General features: G+C 38.2%; 3 protein-coding genes and 1 non-coding gene across 4 annotated transcripts; 2 read left to right on the top strand and 2 right to left on the bottom strand.

The window, feature by feature from the left end:
- Positions 1 to 239: 239 nt before the first annotated feature.
- On the top strand, positions 240 to 2,288 carry LOC104085587 (galactinol synthase 1). Its single transcript, XM_009589659.4, has 3 exons — positions 240 to 669; positions 1,101 to 1,388; positions 1,767 to 2,288. Exons 1-3 carry the CDS (start codon positions 361 to 363, stop codon positions 2,133 to 2,135), a joined length of 966 nt encoding a protein of 321 aa, XP_009587954.1. The 5' UTR covers positions 240 to 360; the 3' UTR covers positions 2,136 to 2,288.
- Positions 2,289 to 2,740: 452 nt separating this feature from the next.
- On the bottom strand, positions 2,741 to 6,586 carry LOC104085589 (uncharacterized). Its single transcript, XM_009589661.4, has 4 exons — positions 6,461 to 6,586; positions 5,901 to 6,005; positions 5,648 to 5,816; positions 2,741 to 3,321 (listed from the first exon to the last, which is right to left on the bottom strand). The coding sequence occupies exons 2-4, from the start codon at positions 5,958 to 5,960 to the stop codon at positions 3,125 to 3,127; spliced, it is 426 nt and encodes a 141-aa protein (XP_009587956.1). The 5' UTR covers positions 5,961 to 6,005; positions 6,461 to 6,586; the 3' UTR covers positions 2,741 to 3,124.
- Positions 6,587 to 6,621: 35 nt separating this feature from the next.
- Positions 6,622 to 6,694, bottom strand: TRNAF-GAA (transfer RNA phenylalanine (anticodon GAA)). Its single transcript has one exon. It is a non-coding gene; the product is annotated as a tRNA-Phe (tRNA).
- A 612-nt stretch (positions 6,695 to 7,306) lies between these two features.
- Positions 7,307 to 16,775, top strand: LOC104085590 (ABC transporter I family member 20). Its single transcript, XM_009589662.4, has 7 exons — positions 7,307 to 7,702; positions 8,214 to 8,347; positions 8,806 to 8,925; positions 9,169 to 9,264; positions 9,367 to 9,519; positions 9,602 to 9,679; positions 16,400 to 16,775. Exons 1-7 carry the CDS (start codon positions 7,534 to 7,536, stop codon positions 16,634 to 16,636), a joined length of 987 nt encoding a protein of 328 aa, XP_009587957.1. The 5' UTR covers positions 7,307 to 7,533; the 3' UTR covers positions 16,637 to 16,775.
- Positions 16,776 to 19,249: the final 2,474 nt, after the last annotated feature.

Here is a 19,249-nt window from a genome sequence, read left to right as displayed (position 1 = left end):
TTTATATATATACTCCTATATAGTATACAGTTTGAAAGCAAATGGTATATTTCGGCCGCGTGTCGATGCATAGTACGAGAAATACACGTAGCGTAGTACGACACTAAAATGGCATCGCAGTCTGAGACGTGGCTGTCTACAATCCCCATTGCTAACTCTTAACGTTATCGGTTTCATGTCTTTTGGTCGGTGATACTATTTGCCGTATAACAGTAGCCCACTTTTCATGCAACAACACTAATATACATGCATGTATATATGTTGCCATAACTCAAGTGAAAATTCTCATATTCAAAATACTTCAAAGGCTTCTTCTTGAATATTCTTCTCTACTAGTAATAATTAAAAATTTATTGAAAAATGGCTCCTGAAGTACTTGTGAGTGGTACAAAAAAACGGAGCTGTGCTTATGTGACTTTCTTGGCTGGTAAAGGTGACTACGTGAAAGGGGTGGTGGGTTTGGCAAAGGGGTTGATAAAAGCTAAATCTTTGTATCCGTTGGTGGTGGCGATTTTGCCGGATGTGCCGGAGGAACACCGGTTACTACTAAGAAGCCATGGTTGCATAGTGAGGGAGATTGAGCCACTTTCTCCTTCATTGCAATCATCGGATAATAAGTATGCTAGATCTTATTACGTTCTCAACTACTCCAAACTTCGTATTTGGCAGGTAATTAAACTCTGAGACCACATGCAAGAGTTGATAAAGTTCCTGTTGTTGCTTTCCTTTCCTTTTTCTTTTAAATGATCATCTTTTAGAAGGTGTGGACTGTGGAGGGAACAGAAACTCTAGCTTTTTTTAATGTTTTTTTAAGTAGTAAAAAAATGTTTCTTTAACTGTTATGTAACTCGTTTTGGATGTCCCAGAACTTGCTCGAGTTCAAGTTCATAAAATGCTTTCAGCAATGGTAAGTTAACTAAGAATATATTACTTCCTCTGCTTCGATCAAATTAACTCTCCTAATTAATATTATGTAGTTCTAATATTTTGTTTAGGTAATTAGTTAACTATAAAATAGAGTCATCTTTAATTACATTTTAACAAACCTGACTATGTTAAAATTTCTTGTTTCATGAATTCTTGTTACTTTGCTATTACAGTTTGTGGAGTTCAGTAAGATGGTATACTTGGACGGGGACATGCAAGTTTTTGAGAACATAGACCATCTTTTCAACTTACCTGACAACCATTTCTATGCCGTCGCCGATTGCATATGTGAGATGTATGGGCAGTCATGTCCCGAGGTTCTACCTTGGCCCAAAGATTTGGGCTCAAGGCCACCTATCTACTTCAACGCAGGCATGTTTGTCTTTCAGCCCAATCTCTCCATCTATGCTGATCTCTTGAACACTCTCAAAGTTACCCCTCCCACCCAATTTGCCGAGCAGGTATTGCATATATAAGTAATTGAACCCCAAAATAATATATACCTGTGGCTGTATATATTATACAAGGTAGTGTATGCAGGCAGTTAGGTATATATTACTATAATTTAACTCATACTGCTAAGTGCTATCTATTTATTTAAAAATATTATAGCAGGTGCCTTAGCTAATTTGATCATTTTACTATGGATGGCTAATGCCATCTTTAGGTGATTTGATATTTTTTTTTTCCTACTATATGACATAGACTCATCGATTTTAAGAATAATGTTTTGTCTTCTCAAACGTCCCATATTAATGTACTTCAGACCATCAATAGAATTGCTATGCTTTCTATGATGATTTGCTATTAATGTATTTTTTATTACTTTTTTTTTGTAGGATTTTCTGAACATGTTCTTCAAAGACAAGTATAAGCCAATTTCTTATGTATACAATTTGTTGTTAGCAATGCTATGGCGTCATCCGGAGAAAATCGAGCTCAGCAAAGCGAAAGCAGTTCATTATTGTTCTCCAGGGGCTAAGCCGTGGAAATACACTGGAAAAGAAGAAAATATGGATCGGGAAGACATAAAAATGCTAGTCAAGAAATGGTGGGATATTTATAATGACCAGACATTGGATCATAAGCAGAGTTCTATTCATATTGCTGGAGTTGAGGGCGAAGTTGAAGCAAACAGAGTAATGGCAGCAGCTTTTTCTGATGCAAACATCAGTACCTTATATGTAACTAGCCCATCTGCTGCTTAGCAATGGCAGTGCTCTGGAGATGAAGCTTCAAGTGATCAATTAGATCTTTATGTTACATTGGACAGTCTACAGGGATACTGCCACTTGTTTATTTCTCAGCAGGTTTTGTTTTGGTGCCCAATAAACTAAGGCTTTTTGTACGTTTGCAACTTATCTACGTGTCCTTAAATGTTTGTAGTAATTACGAAGTCTATCAATAGAAGTTAGAACAGCAAACATTATATTTGAGTCAACGTATGAAAGTGGGTTAAAAGTATTCTGATGTACAGATTGGATGCCGTCAGATTGGACACCCTGCCTATCTTCTCGACAAGGTGGAATGATGAAATATTGGTTTTGCATCAAGAAAACATCTAGTGCTAATCCATTTTCGCTATCATTTACACGGTCCAAAGTTATTAAAGAAATCATTCTCTTCGAGCTTTTGAAATGAGATAATGGCAGATCGGCAGCACCGAGTTACTATATCATTTATAGATAACGGAAGCTGAAACAACGCCTCTTGATATTGATAGCAATGGGGCAGGATCGAAGGTTCAAAAAAAAAAAATACGCGAGAACCATAAGAGCAGATAAAATAGTTCAGGCATTAGGGTAAGACAAAGTCGCGAACCTGCAGCAGGGCTGGAAAGTCTTCAGTCATTTAGCTTCTCATGCAACAATCATAGCACTTACTGCTGTCGCTTATCCTTATGTTCAACGTCATTTTGACTTTTTAAGGCAACACATGCTGCCTGCCACATCTGTCCCATTACCGTTTCTATGAGAGATCAGGCAGGGCGTGTAACTCAACAACACTAAAGGGCATCAGCCATGACAACCTTGCATAACAAATCCTATATGGGCTTGCTGTTCTCAAAATGTATATTACAAGGCCATTATCCCGAAACAACAAAGAAACACACATTCCATGTTCCAATGGAACCCGTCCGCAAAATTTTGCGGATTATAGATCAACCAATATTTTGCGGCATATGAGCTTGAGAAGCTCATCTCCCCAATAAGGCAACCCGATCTTTCTGAACTGCCTGTGACAAATTTATGTCGAAGAGCTCACACCGTATTGGCATTTCCATTTCATAGAAAGGATTCTTCAAGACGTAATCAGTGTATAATTCGTAGATATACTTCAACAGAGATTCCATATGCAGACTTCCAGGTTCACAAACCACAAAAAATTTCGTTCCTGCAATTAAATCAGTCCAATTCTTTAATGGGTTGGAGTATCACATAAATTGACACAGTGATTTAAGGGGGAAAAAAGATATAAGATTGTATATCATCAAGTTAAATGTTCCATGGAACTCTTAACTCAGGCACTAGTTTGGCTGAAGCACAAAAACATCGGAACTAGTCTGCTAAATATTTACTAAAGTGGCTTCCCATTCATTATTGATTAGTATTTCACCTTTTCCGTTGCAGTATCATTTTCTGTCTCTTTCTAGTTCACTACCATTTCATGACTGAACTACACAAGCAAACATCTTCCATCTTTGTTCTTTTTGATAGGTGCAAACAGCTTCATCTTTCCCAAATATGTTTTCCTGTTTTCAAATATTTCACTTCATTTCAACTTACTATCATCTAAAGGACAAACTTATTCCTGTGAAGTTTACAGATAAATCCCAGAAGAGAATGTCATCTACCCAACATTAGACAGTAGATATCTTGAAGAACCACAAAATCTTCCAGTTCTTTCTGAGTATAGTGCATTTTTAGGATATTTTCTTATGGTTCACGTTTTGGTAGATTTAGGCAACACAGGAAGGAGGAGTTCATAAATATATAATCTCATTCTTTTTCTTGATCTGTCCAAAAAGGGTGTTGGTATATTTATGCTGCAAAGATTGAAGAGTGTAGTATAATGCACTTCAAATAAATCAACAGCCAACCACTAGTTGAACGTTGTAGTTATATTTCTAAGACTATCAGTTCACTAGCCTTGAACTTATACACCCCAAGCTAAAGAACAATAGACACCTATCTTTGAAAAATAACACTAATGTATTCATCAAGTGTTAGGTAGACCCCAGTAGTCATCTTTCTTAGCCTATTAGCCCTTACATGTAAGGTTTTCTAGCCTGTTAGCCTTAAAGCAGACAACTTCAACAAAGATATGGAAAGTGAAACCGCAACACGTGCAAGTCACAACTCATCATAAAATAGATCAAGCAGCTTGATCAACCCTAATTAGTCAACACATTGTTTTTTATTACAGAAAGAATACTACTCCGTATTAGCCTATAACAAATCAAAAAGAGAAGAATATTATTAGCCTGTATTTTCTCTACCCTTTCACCTTGTGTTGCGCATTGGACTTGTGTATGTAGAAGGAACTTTTGAACAGATTCAGCATATCTCTTGACAAGCAGGACCAAGATAGAAACAAAGAGTTATTTTTCTTTAACAAAGCCCCACATAGAACAGAAATGATTAGCCAAGTTAAATTCTCAAATATCCATAAGAGTATATAGATTTCAAGAATAATACCGTACAAACACTGGTATACATATGAATTGGCAATCATATTGATAAAATTAAGTTCATCATTAACTCAAACTAGAATGCAAGTCCTTCTGACCAAGTTAACATGTAAATATTCAAGGATCACCATATTAGTAGTCTTTTGAGTTTCTTCTGTCCAAAGTAAATGAGAAAATTTGCAGGTGCAACAACTTATATGATGTTTCCGGTAGATACCTGGGGTGCTGTTTTGTGCAACAAGATCCTGTGCATCCGTATTCACTTCACTAAGTCCTTATGATGCTTTACCTAGCTTAGTTTTGTCTATCATTTAATCTTAAATGTATTGAGTTGCCACACTGGTGCATAAAATCTCAAAAAGCTGTTATGAGATGCTGATTGATTGCACTAGGACTGCTGGCGCACCTTTTTCTTGGCTTTAGAGGTAAAGAAACTAAGATTACACATCAGTGACAAGACGATCTAAGCCCTCCATACCCTGTCTGACAGAGAGGATTAGGTTCTAATTGCTTTTCATCCTCTAGTATCTTAGATAATACTTTTAGCTTTTCTGAATTGTGAAGTTGGAAAATCTTTTGGTTTTATGAGTTAAATTTTTTGATAACGGAAATTAAGTGAATAAAACAAATGAAATGGAGAAGAGATGCATGAGCCACTTAAAGGTTCTGCACCATATTCACTGACATAGAACTCGATATCAACGCTTCAGCAGGAAATCATTTTTCATTAAGTTACCCTTTCCCCCTTTCCAGCATATGGAGAAAATTCATAAAAAATTTGGGCCAACGATTATGATTTCAGTCTGTTAACTTTGTTGCTCCTAAGTAAGCTTTACTTCCTTTCTAGCTTATAGCTGCACATTATAACTACACATTTCCTTCACAAAAAGGATAAATTGTGCAACCTATAACCCAATATATATGATGGAAAGGATCTCAAAAGCTAAAGCTGATAAAAATCACAAAAAGTAAAAATGCTTCTGAAAATAAATCAAATAAAGCCAAAAATGGTGGAGATGTAAGAATTACCAGTAAGAGATTGGAAGCAATGGAGGTCAAAGTTATCAGCTTGAAGGAGTTCGATACCGGCGCAACCATTAACTGGGGACAACTGCTGAGAGATAGCGTGCATAGAATGCCAAAGACTAGCCAATCTCAAACTATCATTTGTGTCCATTCTTCCAGCAGAACCATAATCCTAACGTTTTTTAGACACTCATTAAAACAAATTAGGATAAACAAAAACAAGCTAAGCTGAAAAGTGCGAGAAATTGAATTTCACCTTGTAGAAAATAAGCCCTCCTGATTTATTGATGATATAAAGGCTGTAAATAGCTGCCATTTAGATTAAACCCCTTCTCTTTATTGGCCTCTCCAGCGAATTGATCTGAATGGATTAACTTAATAAGCTCAGTTAATTGAAAGTCTCAAGCTATTTCTTCCAGAGAACAGTCAAGTTTGCAATTGAGACAAATTTCCCAAAAGAACCAAAAAGAAAGAAAGAAATCTTGATCTCAGTGGATTTAGTAAACAAATTTAGCAAGTGAAGATTTACAGGCAATTATTTCTGGAAACAATCATAACAATATTGCATTTGATACAAATAGCACCCGGAAAAAAAAAAACCAACAATAACAAGAAAGAACACACACACACACACACACACACACACACAAAGAAAAAGGAATTGGTCCTGATGTATAATTTTATAGAGTTGATCTCTAAGTGTGATTCAGTTCACAAGATAGAGTTTGGGCTATTGAGTAATGGAGGGTAAAACAAAATAGTGGGATTGAGTTGAACCCTAGTTAGGGATGAGGGTCGAAATGAGACACAGTGTACCTGAAAAGATGGGTTCGGTGATCGATGTGAGAGCTCCTCCTGATCAGCGACGAATCGGGTTGAAATAGGGGAAGTCGGAAAAGAAGATAGTAAAATACTTTTGTAGAGAAGTACTAAGAATAGGATACAGTACGTATTTTGAAGCCAAAAAAAAAAAAGAATGCGGTGAACGTGGATCGAACACGTGACCTTCAGATCTTCAGTCTGACGCTCTCCCAACTGAGCTATCCCCGCTTGTTGACTGGTTCCGCTCTTCAAAAAATTTATAAATCTCATCAGAATTAATCTCCATGTTGTTGCCTTGAATGCGAGGTCCTAAAACGAGCTAAACTGAAAATTGTGGGCAAAACCGTAGAGGAAGGGAATTAAAGAGGAAAAATTAAAGGAATTTTATTTAGTGTGTTTGTGAACTGGGGAGTAGGGAGAAAAGAAAGATCGTCTTTTCAACTCAAGATGATAAGAGAACAATTTTTACTCCTTAATTCTTTTATCTTCTCGTGTAAATGAGATAAAGACCATAAGTATTCAATTACTACTACTTGTTCTATTTCAGTAATATTCCTATTTCTATTTAATTAATTTCAAAAAGAATTTTTCTTTTCAATATTTTAAAATAATTTAATTTAAAGTTCTCATTTTATCATTATGATAATTTTATGTTACACTTTTAATAATACAAGTTTAATTTTTTTTTATAATCATAAGAATATTATGTCATGTAAGTTCACAAATTTAAATTATGCAACCAGTGAAGCAAGTTCACGTAAACTAATGTTTATTTTGAAACAACTAAAAATACAGAAGTCAAAGTTTACTTTTGGAATAGTAGGAGGATCAAATTTGCTAGTATAACTCTTTTTTCGATTAATTTAACTTGACGGTGGGCGGTTGGAGGTAGTTGAAGAAGCAATGTATGGGAAGGAAGTGAAGAACGTGTCCATGGCTGAATCTTGAGTATCCTCACATACTCACATTCCTTCTGTCTTTTTCTATTATAAAGTATTAAACTAAACTCACAAAAGCACAATTACTACTCTACTTCTCTATTGCTTTTCACCAAACACTTGATAGACATGGCTGTGAAAGAAGACAGGAAGCCATCAGTGGAGATCAACAAGCTCAAATTCACCTACCCTGGTATCGATGGTCACCCGCCTCCCGGATCTACGCCCTTAATCGAAGATTTCTCACTTACCCTCTATCCTGGTGATCGCTGCCTTCTTGTTGGATCCAATGGCGCAGGTTCTATTCTATTGCTCTTCTTGACATTGAATTACAATTGCCCTCTTTAATATAATTAAGAAATCAAAAGGGTTGCTTTAGAATTTTTATTTTTTTGCTGCTTTGAACGTCCAATTTCGAAATTTAGTGTGCATTTGGTATAGATGAAAATGTTCTGTATTTTTGGTGGAAAATGTTTTAGTTGGAAATCATTTGCTGGATCATGTTTCAGCTGTTTGAGATATAAAATTTGGAGTCACAACCCACAGGGTAATTGTACAATGTACAAGATAAGCTATGAGGATAGTGTTTTGACATACTTTTTAGTATTAAAGGTTTACAACAATGTTCAAATGTTTATTGAAGTAATCATATGGAGTAAGATGTGTGATATTTGTAAATGGAAATGACTTCCACCTTTTGGTAGAAAATATAGAAAACATAGCTAACCAAACACAGAATAGGCATTTTTCGCCCTACCAGTAGACCTGAGAGACATCTTGTGTTGGGTAAATGGATGTACTTTTTGTAGGAAAGACTACAATTCTGAAGATATTGGGAGGAAAGCACATGGTAGAACCAGACATGGTCAGAGTGCTTGGAAGATCTGCATTTCATGACACTGCTTTAACCTCTTCTGGAGACCTCAGTTATCTTGGCGGAGAGGTATCTTTTCTCTTTCTCTATTCATCGACCATCTTTTTATGGGTTATTATGTTTTTAGGACTGTTTGCTTCTCTATTTTGTTAAATGCATGTATTGGAATTGGGCAGTTCTCATCTTATGTCCAATTCAATATTCAAGCATAACCAAGTTTTTTTCTGTTATGTTTACCAAGAGTATGGCGTCAACTATGCTGGAGATTTATTTGGAATCAGTTGTAAAATTCTCTTTAACATGGTTTCTCTCATTTATTTGTTGGTAGTTTCAACCTGTAATATGGTACATTACAAGAAGGCTTTAGTTATAAAGGTGATATGTTATAACAGTGTAAACATCTTGTTTAGGCTTGATAGATCTGTCTCGTGAAAGCATAAATGTACCACATCTTTTAATGAACTTGTGAATTCAGAATTGATCATTAAAGTAGAAAATTAAGTTCTGCTGTGCTTTCTTTTCTGCAGTGGAGGAGAGAAGTTGCATTTGCTGGATTTGAGGTGCCTATTCAAATGGATATTTCTGCTGAGAAAATGATTTTTGGGGTTCCAGGAACTGATCCACAAAGACGAGATGAATTAATTAAGGTATGAATGGAAAATGCACGAAAGTTCTCTTTGTGGAAATTTTTGAAGTCCCATGGGGCTTTTGATCTGCTTGATTTTTGATTGTTATCACTATGCCCTATTACACAAGGCAACACAAAAGGAATATATATTGTCTATTACTTGCTCAGCAGGTGTTAACCGTATTTATCTCTAAAAAATCTGATTGTGCGAACATATCTAATCTTCAAACAACTAGATATTTTAAATTATATGTTGATGCAGGTTCTTGGTATTGATCTATCCTGGAGAATGCACAAAGCATCTGATGGGCAAAGAAGAAGAGTGCAGATCTGTATGGGTCTTCTGAAACCATTCAAGGTACACCTGCAAATACTTTCACGGAGTAAAAGCAGTTACGGTTTAACTGTCACAAATTGCTTGAAGACAATGTTGACATAAGATATCCCCCTGCTTGTGTAGGTTCTTCTTCTTGACGAGATTACAGTTGACCTAGATGTTCTAGCGAGGGCTGATCTTTTGAAATTTCTGAGCAAAGAATGTGAAGAGCGAGGCGCTACAATAATTTATGCAACACACATTTTTGATGGTCTTGAGAATTGGCCTTCTCATATGGTAAGAGCTGAATCCTACGTCTTGCTTTATTTGGATCTTTTGAAGAAAGTAGTGATACTTAAAATAATTATATTATTTGAAGCTATACGTGGCTCATGGGAAGTTGCAATTAGCAATGCCAATGGACAAGGTAAAGGAGATCAGCAATATGTCATTAATGGTAAGTTCTGATGTCACTAGAAAATATAAGATCCAAAGTAGAACCTCATTCAGTTTTTATTTGGAAAGTTCAAACATGCTCCCCATCCTACTGCTTAGCTGGGAGGTTCGTTGATGAACTGTTCGATTTCATCAAGCTCCTGGACATTTGGCTGAAACAGGACAACTTGTTATCATATCTTTTTCTAAAATGGATTATACATGATATACTTCATATATTTTTTTTGGTAACAACTGTGAATATTACCATTTATAACAAAATCTTTACACCTAAAGAGCACTTAATACCACAACCACCTTCTAGGAAGGTGCTGTGGAAACTAAGCCTCTAGACAAATACTACTTACAATTATGTAGTGATCTTTTGCAGAAACTCTCTACATGTATGGGCCTTTCTTGATCTACCTGATGTATCTATTCTTTCTATAACATCCTGCTTTATCTGTCTTACTACATCCTCTATATTTACATTGACACCTTTAAACATTCTCCAGTTTCTAGCCCTCCATGTATGGTAGAACATTGATCCAAATATTGCTGCTACTATTTCTTTCTTGGTCTGCTTCCAGTTCTTCCTCTTTATACTCTCCAAGGTCTTCCTAATGTCTCCATCCTGTATTTGAACACCAGTCCAAGCTGTAATTACTCCTCGTGCTGTGATCCAGCTACATGCTACAGACAGGTGAGTGCTGTCTTCTTCTGTTCCTGCATCACATAAACAACAACTTCCATCTTCAACTTGGATATGCAGTTTTCGAAGCCTATCCTTTGTTAATACTCTGCCTTGTGCTCCTAACCACATAAAAAACCTGTGCTTTGGTTGTGCAATGGCACTCCATATTAAGTCTGCTATGTTCAATCTGTGCATATCTCCCAGTAGAGCTGTATAACTTCTAGTTATTGAGTACTCTCCTCCGAGAATAGTGATCTCGCTCATACCACGCATGCATATCATCTTTTAAGGAGTTGAGTTTCTCCGGTACCAGCTGCTATCCAAAGGTGGCTTGTGGTTCCAAATGTTATTGATAGTCTTCATATAGATTCCATGCACCCACTTCACCCATAAGGAGTCTTACTTATCAATCAGCTGCCATGACAATTTTCCAACAGATGCTACATTCCAAAGTCTACTTCCTTGCACATTCAGCCCTCCATATTTCTTGGGAAAGCATATCTTTTCCCCAAGACACAACAACAACAACCCAGTAAAATCTCACTAATGGGGTCTGGGGAGGGTAGTGTGTACGCAGACCTTACCCCTATCCCGAAGGAGTAGAGAGGCTATTTCCGAAAGACCCTCGGCTCAAAAAAAACAAAAAGACAAAAGGAAAAAAAAGGAGACAATATTAGTATCACAACAGCAATCATAGGAAAAATAGGAACACCATGAAATCCAGAAGAACGATGCAAAGCAAAGGGAGACAATATTAGTATCACCACAACAATCATAAGAAAAATAGGAACACCATGAAATCTAGAAGAAAGATGCAAAGCAAAAGCGATAGCTAGTAAATAGGACCTGCACTGAAAAGCGAAATAGTAAGACACAACATTGCCACTAGCTATCTTAGACAAAAACCCTACATGCCTAGTCCCACAATGGTACGAAGTAAGGCACAACTCAACTACCTTCTAACCTACAACCCTAATACTTGACCTCCACATCTTCCTATCAAGTGTCATGTCCTCGGAAATCTGGAGCCTCGCCATATCCTGCCTGATCACCTCTCCCCAATACTTCTTAGGTCGCCCTCTACCTCTTCTCGTGCCATCTGTAACGAGCTGCTCACACCTCCGTATCGAAGCATCTGGGCTTCTCCTCTGAACATGTCCAAACTATCTAAGCCTCGCTTCCCGCATCTTGTCATCAATGGGAGCCACATGCACCTTCTCCCGAATATCATCATTCCTAATCTTATCTATCCTAGTGTGCCCGCACATCCACCGCAACATCCTCATTTCTGCTACTTTCATCTTCTGGATATGTGAGTTTTTAACGGGCCAACACTCAGCCCCATACATCATGGCCGGTCTAACCACCGCTTTATAGAACTTACCTTTGAGTATCGGTGGCACTCTCTTGTCACACAGGACTCCAGATGCTAACCTCCACTTCATCCATCCTACCCCAATACGGTGTGTGACATCCTCGTCGATCTCCCCTCCCCCCTGGATAACCGAACCAAGGTACTTGAAGTTGCCTCTACTCGGGATGACCTGTGATTCAAGCCTCACATCCACGCCCACTTCCCCTAGCTCAGCGCTGAACTTACACTCCAGGTATTCCGTCTTCGTCCTGCTCAGCTTGAAACCCTTAGACTCAAGAGCCTGTCTCCAAACCTCTAGCCTCTCGTTAACACCGGCTCGCGACTCATCAATCAGAACTATGTCATCGGCAAATAGCATGCACCATGGCACATCCCCTTGAATATGGTGTGTTAACGCGTCCATCACCAGGGCGAATAAGAACAGACTGAGCGCAGAACCTTGGTGTAACCCCATTACAACCGGAAAATGCTCAGAGTCGCCTCCTACTATCCTAACCCGAGTCTTAGCCCCATCATACATGTCCTTAATCGCCATAATGTAGGGAACCGACACACCTTTTGCCTCCAGGCATCTCCAAATAACTTCTTTAGGAACCTTGTCATACGCTTTATCTAGGTCAATAAACACCATGTGCAGATCCTTCTTCCTCTCTCTGTACAGTTCCACCAACCTTCTAACAAGATGTATAGCTTCTGTAGTCGAACGACCCGGCCATGAACCTGAACTGGTTGTCGGATACAGACACTGTCATCCTCACCCTCGCTTCCACCACCCTCTCCCACACTTTCATGGTATGACTCAGTAATTTAATACCCCTATAATTGTTACAACTCTGGATATCACCTTTGTTCTTATACAATGGAACCATCGTACTCCACCTCCACTCATCCGGCATCCTCTTCGCCTTTAAAATAACATTAAACAACCTAGTCAACCACTCTAAACCTGTTCTCCCCACACACTTCCAAAATTCCACCGGAATCTCGTCTGGCCCAGTTGCTCTGCCCCTACTCATCTTACGCATAGCTCCCACGACCTCCTCAACTTCGATACGCCTGAAGTACCCAAAGTCACGGTGACTCTCGGAATGCTCCAATTCGCCTAGCACAATATCCCGATCCCCTTCTTCATTCAGAAGTTTATGAAAGTAAGTCTGTCATCTCCTCTTAATCTGGGCATCTTCCATCAATACTCTACCATCTTCGTCCTTGATGCATCTCACTTGGTCCAAATCCCGAGCCTTCCTCTCTCTCAACTTGGCCAGCCGGAATAACTTCTTCTCCCCACCCTTTTTCCCCAATTCCTCGTACATACGACCATAAGCCGCAGTCTTAGCCTCCGTGACCGCCAGCTTAGCCTCCTTCCTAGCTGCCTTATACCTCTCAATGCACGCTCGCCTTTCCTCCTCGCCTATGCTCCCCACTAACTTCAGGTACGCCGCCTTCTTTGTTTCCACTTTACCTTGGACCACTTCATTCCACCACCAGTCTCCTTTGTGCCCACCAGAGACGCCCGTCGAGACCCCTAACACCTCTCTCGCAGCCTCCATAATACAGTCTGTTGTCGCTGACCACATAGTGCTCGCGTCATCACTGCTCCTCCAAGCTTCCATAGCCGACAACCGCCCCTCCAACGCTTGGGCTTTATCCTTAGTTAAGGCTCCTTACCTGATTCTCGGTCTTCCTCGAGTAGACCTTTTCCTCCTCTTTAACATAATACCAACGTCCATCACCAAGAGCCTATGTTGCGTCGCGAGTATCTCACCCGGAATCACCTTGCAATCCTTGCACAACCCTCTGTCACACCTCCTGAGGAGGAGATAGTCAATCTGAGTCTTCGCCACCGCATTTTGAAAAGTAACCAAATGCCCCTCCCTTTTCCGAAAGCTAGAGTTCGCAATCACCAACCCAAAAGCTTTAGCGAAGTCCAACAACGATGTACCTCTTCCGTTCCTCTCCCCAAAATCGAAGCCTCCGTGCACCTCGCCATAACCACCTGCGGTCGACCCAAGACACAAGGGAAACTTTTTTCTTTTCCTCTGAACTCCCCCATAGATAATCTCCGCAACTTTTGTCAACTTACTTAACCACACTCTGGTCCATAATAAAATTGCCCCCCCCCCCCCCAGAAATTATAAATGGAGAACAACACTGAGTTGATTATTTGAAGTCTTCCTGCATAGGACAGCTGCTTGGCATATGTAGTTTTAATCCTACATGTTATTTTATTCACCAATTGATAGCACTCTAATTTGCTCCATTTCTTGGATGATAGAGGCACCCCAAGGTATCTTATAGGAAATGTACCTTGTATGAATCCTGTCCTAGTTAGCAACTTCTCCTTAGTAACCTCATCAACCCCTGCTATAAAAATGCTTGACTTCTCTAGGTTTGCAATCAAGCCAGATGCTTTGCTGAAGTGTGATAGTGCTTCCATGACTCTTGTTAGTGAGGCAATGTTACCTTTGCAAAAGATCATAAGATCATCTGCAAAGATCAAATGAGTTAGTTGAAGTTGTTTACACATAGGATGAAACTGGAAGTCAGGTAAACTACTCATGAACTTCAATGTTCTAGATAAGTATTCCATCACTAAAACAAACAGTAGAGGAGACATGGGATCTCCTTGCCTAAGCCCCCTTCTGCCTTCAAAGTATCCATGACCTTCTCCGTTAATCTTGATAGAGAACTTTGTTGATGTCACACAAGTCATGATCAGTTGTAGGAACCTCTCAGGGAATCCAAATCCTCTCAGTACTTCTTCCAAGAACCCCCAATCCACCATATCATAGGCTTTTCTCAAATCTATCTTCATTAAGCATCTGACAGAAGTTTTCCTACTATAGTGTTTCAATAGGTGCATATAAGAACATTGTGCATCATGGATCTGCCTGGGTGTGAATGCAGTCTGATTGTCTGCTACTAACTGGCTAACTGCATGTTTAAGTCTGCTACATAACATCTTTGATATGCCTTTATACACTACATTGCAACAAGATATGGGCCTGTATTGACTGGCATATTCTGGGACCTCCACCTTTGGTATCAATGCTATGTTTGTTGCATTCAGTTGCTTCAATAACTTCCCATTATGGAAGAATTCCAGTATTGCTGTAGTGATATCCTCTCCTACTATACTCCACGCTGCCTTAAAAAAACCACTTCCAAAACTATCTCGCCCTGGGCTTTTACTGCTGTCAATCTGATATATTGCTTCCTTGACTTCCTTAGCATTATATGCTCTTAGCAAGTCTACCTGGTTCTCTATGATAAGCACTGGTCCCATTTTTAAGAATCCTTCTCTTGCTTTAACTCTAGTTGGAGTATTTTGCCCCAGTAGCTCTTTATAGTAGTCCACAAAAATGCTTTCAATTACATCTGGATCACTTTGCCACTCTCCCTGTTCATTTTTTAGTTGAGTTGTTGCCTGCTTCAACCTCTTGTGCTTGATTATTGAATGAAAATACTTTGTGTTTTCATCTCCTAATCTTATCCAATTTGCCTCGCTTTTCTGTTGGAGATATGACTCTGCCAAGTAAGAAGACTCCCTAAACTTCTTGTATGCCTCTCTCTCCTGTTGTAGTATTCACAGGGCTCCCCTGTAGTTTCTCTTGAGCTTTTTTAAGTTTCTGCCTGTCTTCATCTGCTTCTGTCACTATGTTTCTGAAATATTGAGAATTCAGCTGCTTTAAACCTCTTTTCATCATTTTGAGTTTCTTTACTACCTGCCACATTTTGCACCCCTGAATCTGCACTTCCCATCCTGCTCTTACCCTCTCTAAAAAGAGTGGATGTTGAGCCCAAACATTGCAGTATTAGAATGACCTTTTACTCTGGCTTTCTCTGCTATTAGTAATACCTTTGCTGGACAGTGATCACTAATACCCTCAGGCAAATATCTTACTTTGCATGGAGGCATATCTTCAAGCCAATCCCCATTTATAAACACCCAGTCTATCTTTGAGAAAATCCTTTGGTCAGCATATTTATCATTCCATGTATAATGATTCCCTAAATGAGGCATTGCTATTAGTCCACAAGTGTCGACACAATTATGGAAATCCACTATTTCTGCCCATGTAACAAGGTTGCCCCCTATTCTGTCATCCTCATTTAGCACCGAGTTAAAATCACCTACAAGCATCCATGGTTTTGTGCGCACCTTACACTGCTCCATGATATTCTCCCATAAACTCCTCCTTTCCTCCTTCCTCCTTTCCTCCTTGGTGTTAAAAGCATAGATCACTGATAACATAAAGGTCATTTGTTGAGGAATGAATTGCACCTCACATGTTACCATTTGAGCAGTTATTTGCACAGGTATCACCTTGTAATAATCCTGCCTCCAGATAATCAGGATCCTCCCATTATAGTGAGACTCTAAGTTTGTAATATATTGCCATCCCCCAAATATTTTTTGGACTACTTGGTCTATTTTAGCTTTCTTTATTTTTGTTTCCAACAGACATGTTAAACCAACTTGCTCTTCATTGCAAAGGAGTTTCGAATCCTTTTGCTTATTAGGGGCATTTAAGCCCCTTGTATTCCATCATAGCATGTTAACCATCCCCTGATTGGTTAACATAGCATGAATACAAGGGGCATTTAAGCCCCTTGTATTCATATATTTTTCTCATATGGATTTTGCATGGTTGTTCTAATTGGATATGCAGAGGACAGTAGAGAGTTGGCTGAGGAAAGAAAGAGACGAGGAGAGGAAAAGAAGGAAAGAGAGAAAGGCAAAGGGCCTTCCAGAGTATGGAAAACAAGTTGAGGGCAGTCGAGTGGTTGGGGATCCAGCTCGTGCTGCTGCTCGTCCGTTAAACAACGGTTGGGCTGGTGGAAGGCTAAATTCTACTATTGCTGGTGAAGAAAATTTTGTCTTAAGCTCAAACCGTGTTCTAAGATAAAGAGAACTGATGAACACTTTTTGGGAACTGGTGTTTCAACTTTTTCATTCTTGCCGGTCAGATGATCATGAAATTAGTGCTTTTAAAGTTTGTTAAATTGTAGAATAGAAATATCTATATTATTTGATCTGTTTACGTATCTCCTATTCTCTATGTATTCTTCTGGAAAAGAAGAATAGTGCGGTTTTATAATTCGATTAAGACTAGAGCACAAATGTTTCCAGGTTAAGATCCAGTCTCAAGCTTCTACAGAACACCATAGTATGTGCTATTTGCATACAAAATTATGTTAATTATGCGAGTCGATTAAAAAGTTAGAATTATGGAAAAGCATGGTAAGACCAGATATATGTATTTGTACACTTGCTCAGCGTAAGAAAAACGAAGTTAATGTGAGATTAGAGGGGATTGTGGTACTTAATTGCAAACAATTCAAACATTCAACTAGAATATCATGATAGATGAAGATGAAAATAGAATGATTGGAATTGGAATATTGCAGGAGTGTGGTGTCATCGAAGATATCTGTCGAGGTAAATGCAAAATTTGTAACATGGTTTTAAGAACATCAATGATATATGAGAGTAAAAAATGGGGCTTAGTGGTCCAACGTATCTACAAACAAGATGAGTGTGCAAGAATTTTAATACAATATAACCCAGGATCAAACATGAATACATGATTACAAACACAATATAGAACACTAAGTACGTATTTGAATTAGCAAGGACAATTGCATTTATGGACTGTCATAAAATCCAAAATGTTTACATTTATATATATTTCTTACAGGGCATTGTAAAAATATCGATGTTAAAGACTGATGTGCATCATACAATATTACAAAATAATCAAATCCAACAGAAGGTACAAATAATATATCTTGGGAGTATACTCCTAGTTTTATTGTAAACTTGATGGTTGCTGATTAAGTCCAATAAAAGTTTTTGTTTGAGTTAAAAAAAATATGGAAAAGGGCCAAAAATATCCCTAAACTATCAAAAAATGTCTAAATATACCCTTCATCTACCTATTTTGTTAAAAATACCCATATGCTTACCTTCCTGGCTCATTTATGCCCATATAATTTTTTATTTTTTGCTTTTTTAAAATTATTTATTACGTGGTGAATTCCTATTGGACGAAATTAAACCCACCACCCTGACATTTTTCCTCTAATTAAACTCGCCCTAACACAACATACCCGCCCCATGACCCAAAATTCGTTAAGTAAAGGCATCTTCTTCTTTGAACTTGAAGCTTCGATGGAGTTTTTATTCAAGTTCAACCAATACAAAATTATCTTGTGTCCAACCCATTGAAGAAACTTTTATAAACTTCAAATAATAAACCACACCCATGTGAAATGCTACGAATAGTTAGCAAAAATCAAACAATAGCATACTAATCCAGAGAACAAAAATCATTAAGATAACTAGATTTTTTAGTCATAAGTTCAGCAGATGAGGTAATTTAATACTAATAGGTTTCAATCATCTAAGGTAGGGGTAGAAAACGGGCGAGTCGGGTCGAATATGGATGGGTCGAAACTAGGTAATACAAAACGAATTCAACCTGACGCATATTTAATACGGATAAAAAATGGGTTAACTGACGGATAATATGGGTAACCATATTATCCATGGCTTTTAGAATATGATCATTTTTGGAAGAATTCCTAATTTTCCAAGCTTGAGAACCCCCAATTTGAGTCTTTACAAATGTAAAAGTTAAACTTATTATTGGTTATTCATTGGTTGTCCATTTTCTAAGTGGATAATATATTTGTTTGATCCAAAAATATAAATCTCGGTTCAAATAATTAATTCTAATTAAACATAGGTTAATCTTAGTTAATAATAATTTCTTCAAATCTTGATATCAAAGAGGTAGTTGAAAAGCATTTATGAAGACTATAATGATTGCTTTTACAACTACCTAGAACAATAACAATATGCAAGATATTCAATAAGTGTCAATATGGTGACAGCCACATAATTAAGGGAAATAATTTAAGCATTAAAAAGTGAAACAAAGGAAACTTCTACCTGCCAATGATTGGATGACAGGTCCTCAAATAGTCGAGGATTCCTCGGATCAGGCAAGAATCTTAATGAAAAGTAAAGTCTTGTATTAAATGAAGAATAAATCTTTTTCAAAGTGTTGTTCTTACAAGAAATGAATTTCACATCCCTTTCCTCTCTCTCTTCCTTCTATTTATATGGGATCTTTTCCCGAAAAATCTTAATAGTACAAATGTAAGGAATATTCACTAGAATATTCCCTTCCTGATTCCATTTTGAAAACTAGCCGTTACAACTCTCTCGTCACTATTCGACCACGACCCTCCTCGACTGTTTGACCACGATCCTCATCGGTATTATGACTACGGCTTTCTTAGACTCCTCAACCTCGGCTAATGTGACTTCATGGTAGTCCTTAAATGGCGATTTGTCGAGCCTTCTCGCAGTGTTATTTTGACCCAAATATCCTAAAGACAGATTTTGACCCATACAGTTAGTCCCTTCACTTATTTAGACCGGCCTTGGGTGGGCTTGATGAGCGGATTATATTCATTGCGGTCAAAATAATTTGGTGAGCTGGTAAGTCGTA

Source organism: Nicotiana tomentosiformis, chromosome 1 (genome assembly GCF_000390325.3).
Source record: "Nicotiana tomentosiformis chromosome 1, ASM39032v3, whole genome shotgun sequence".
NCBI lineage: Eukaryota > Viridiplantae > Streptophyta > Magnoliopsida > Solanales > Solanaceae > Nicotiana > Nicotiana tomentosiformis.
Note: the sequence above shows the minus strand (reverse complement) of the source record. Positions and strands in the feature narration are given on the sequence as shown.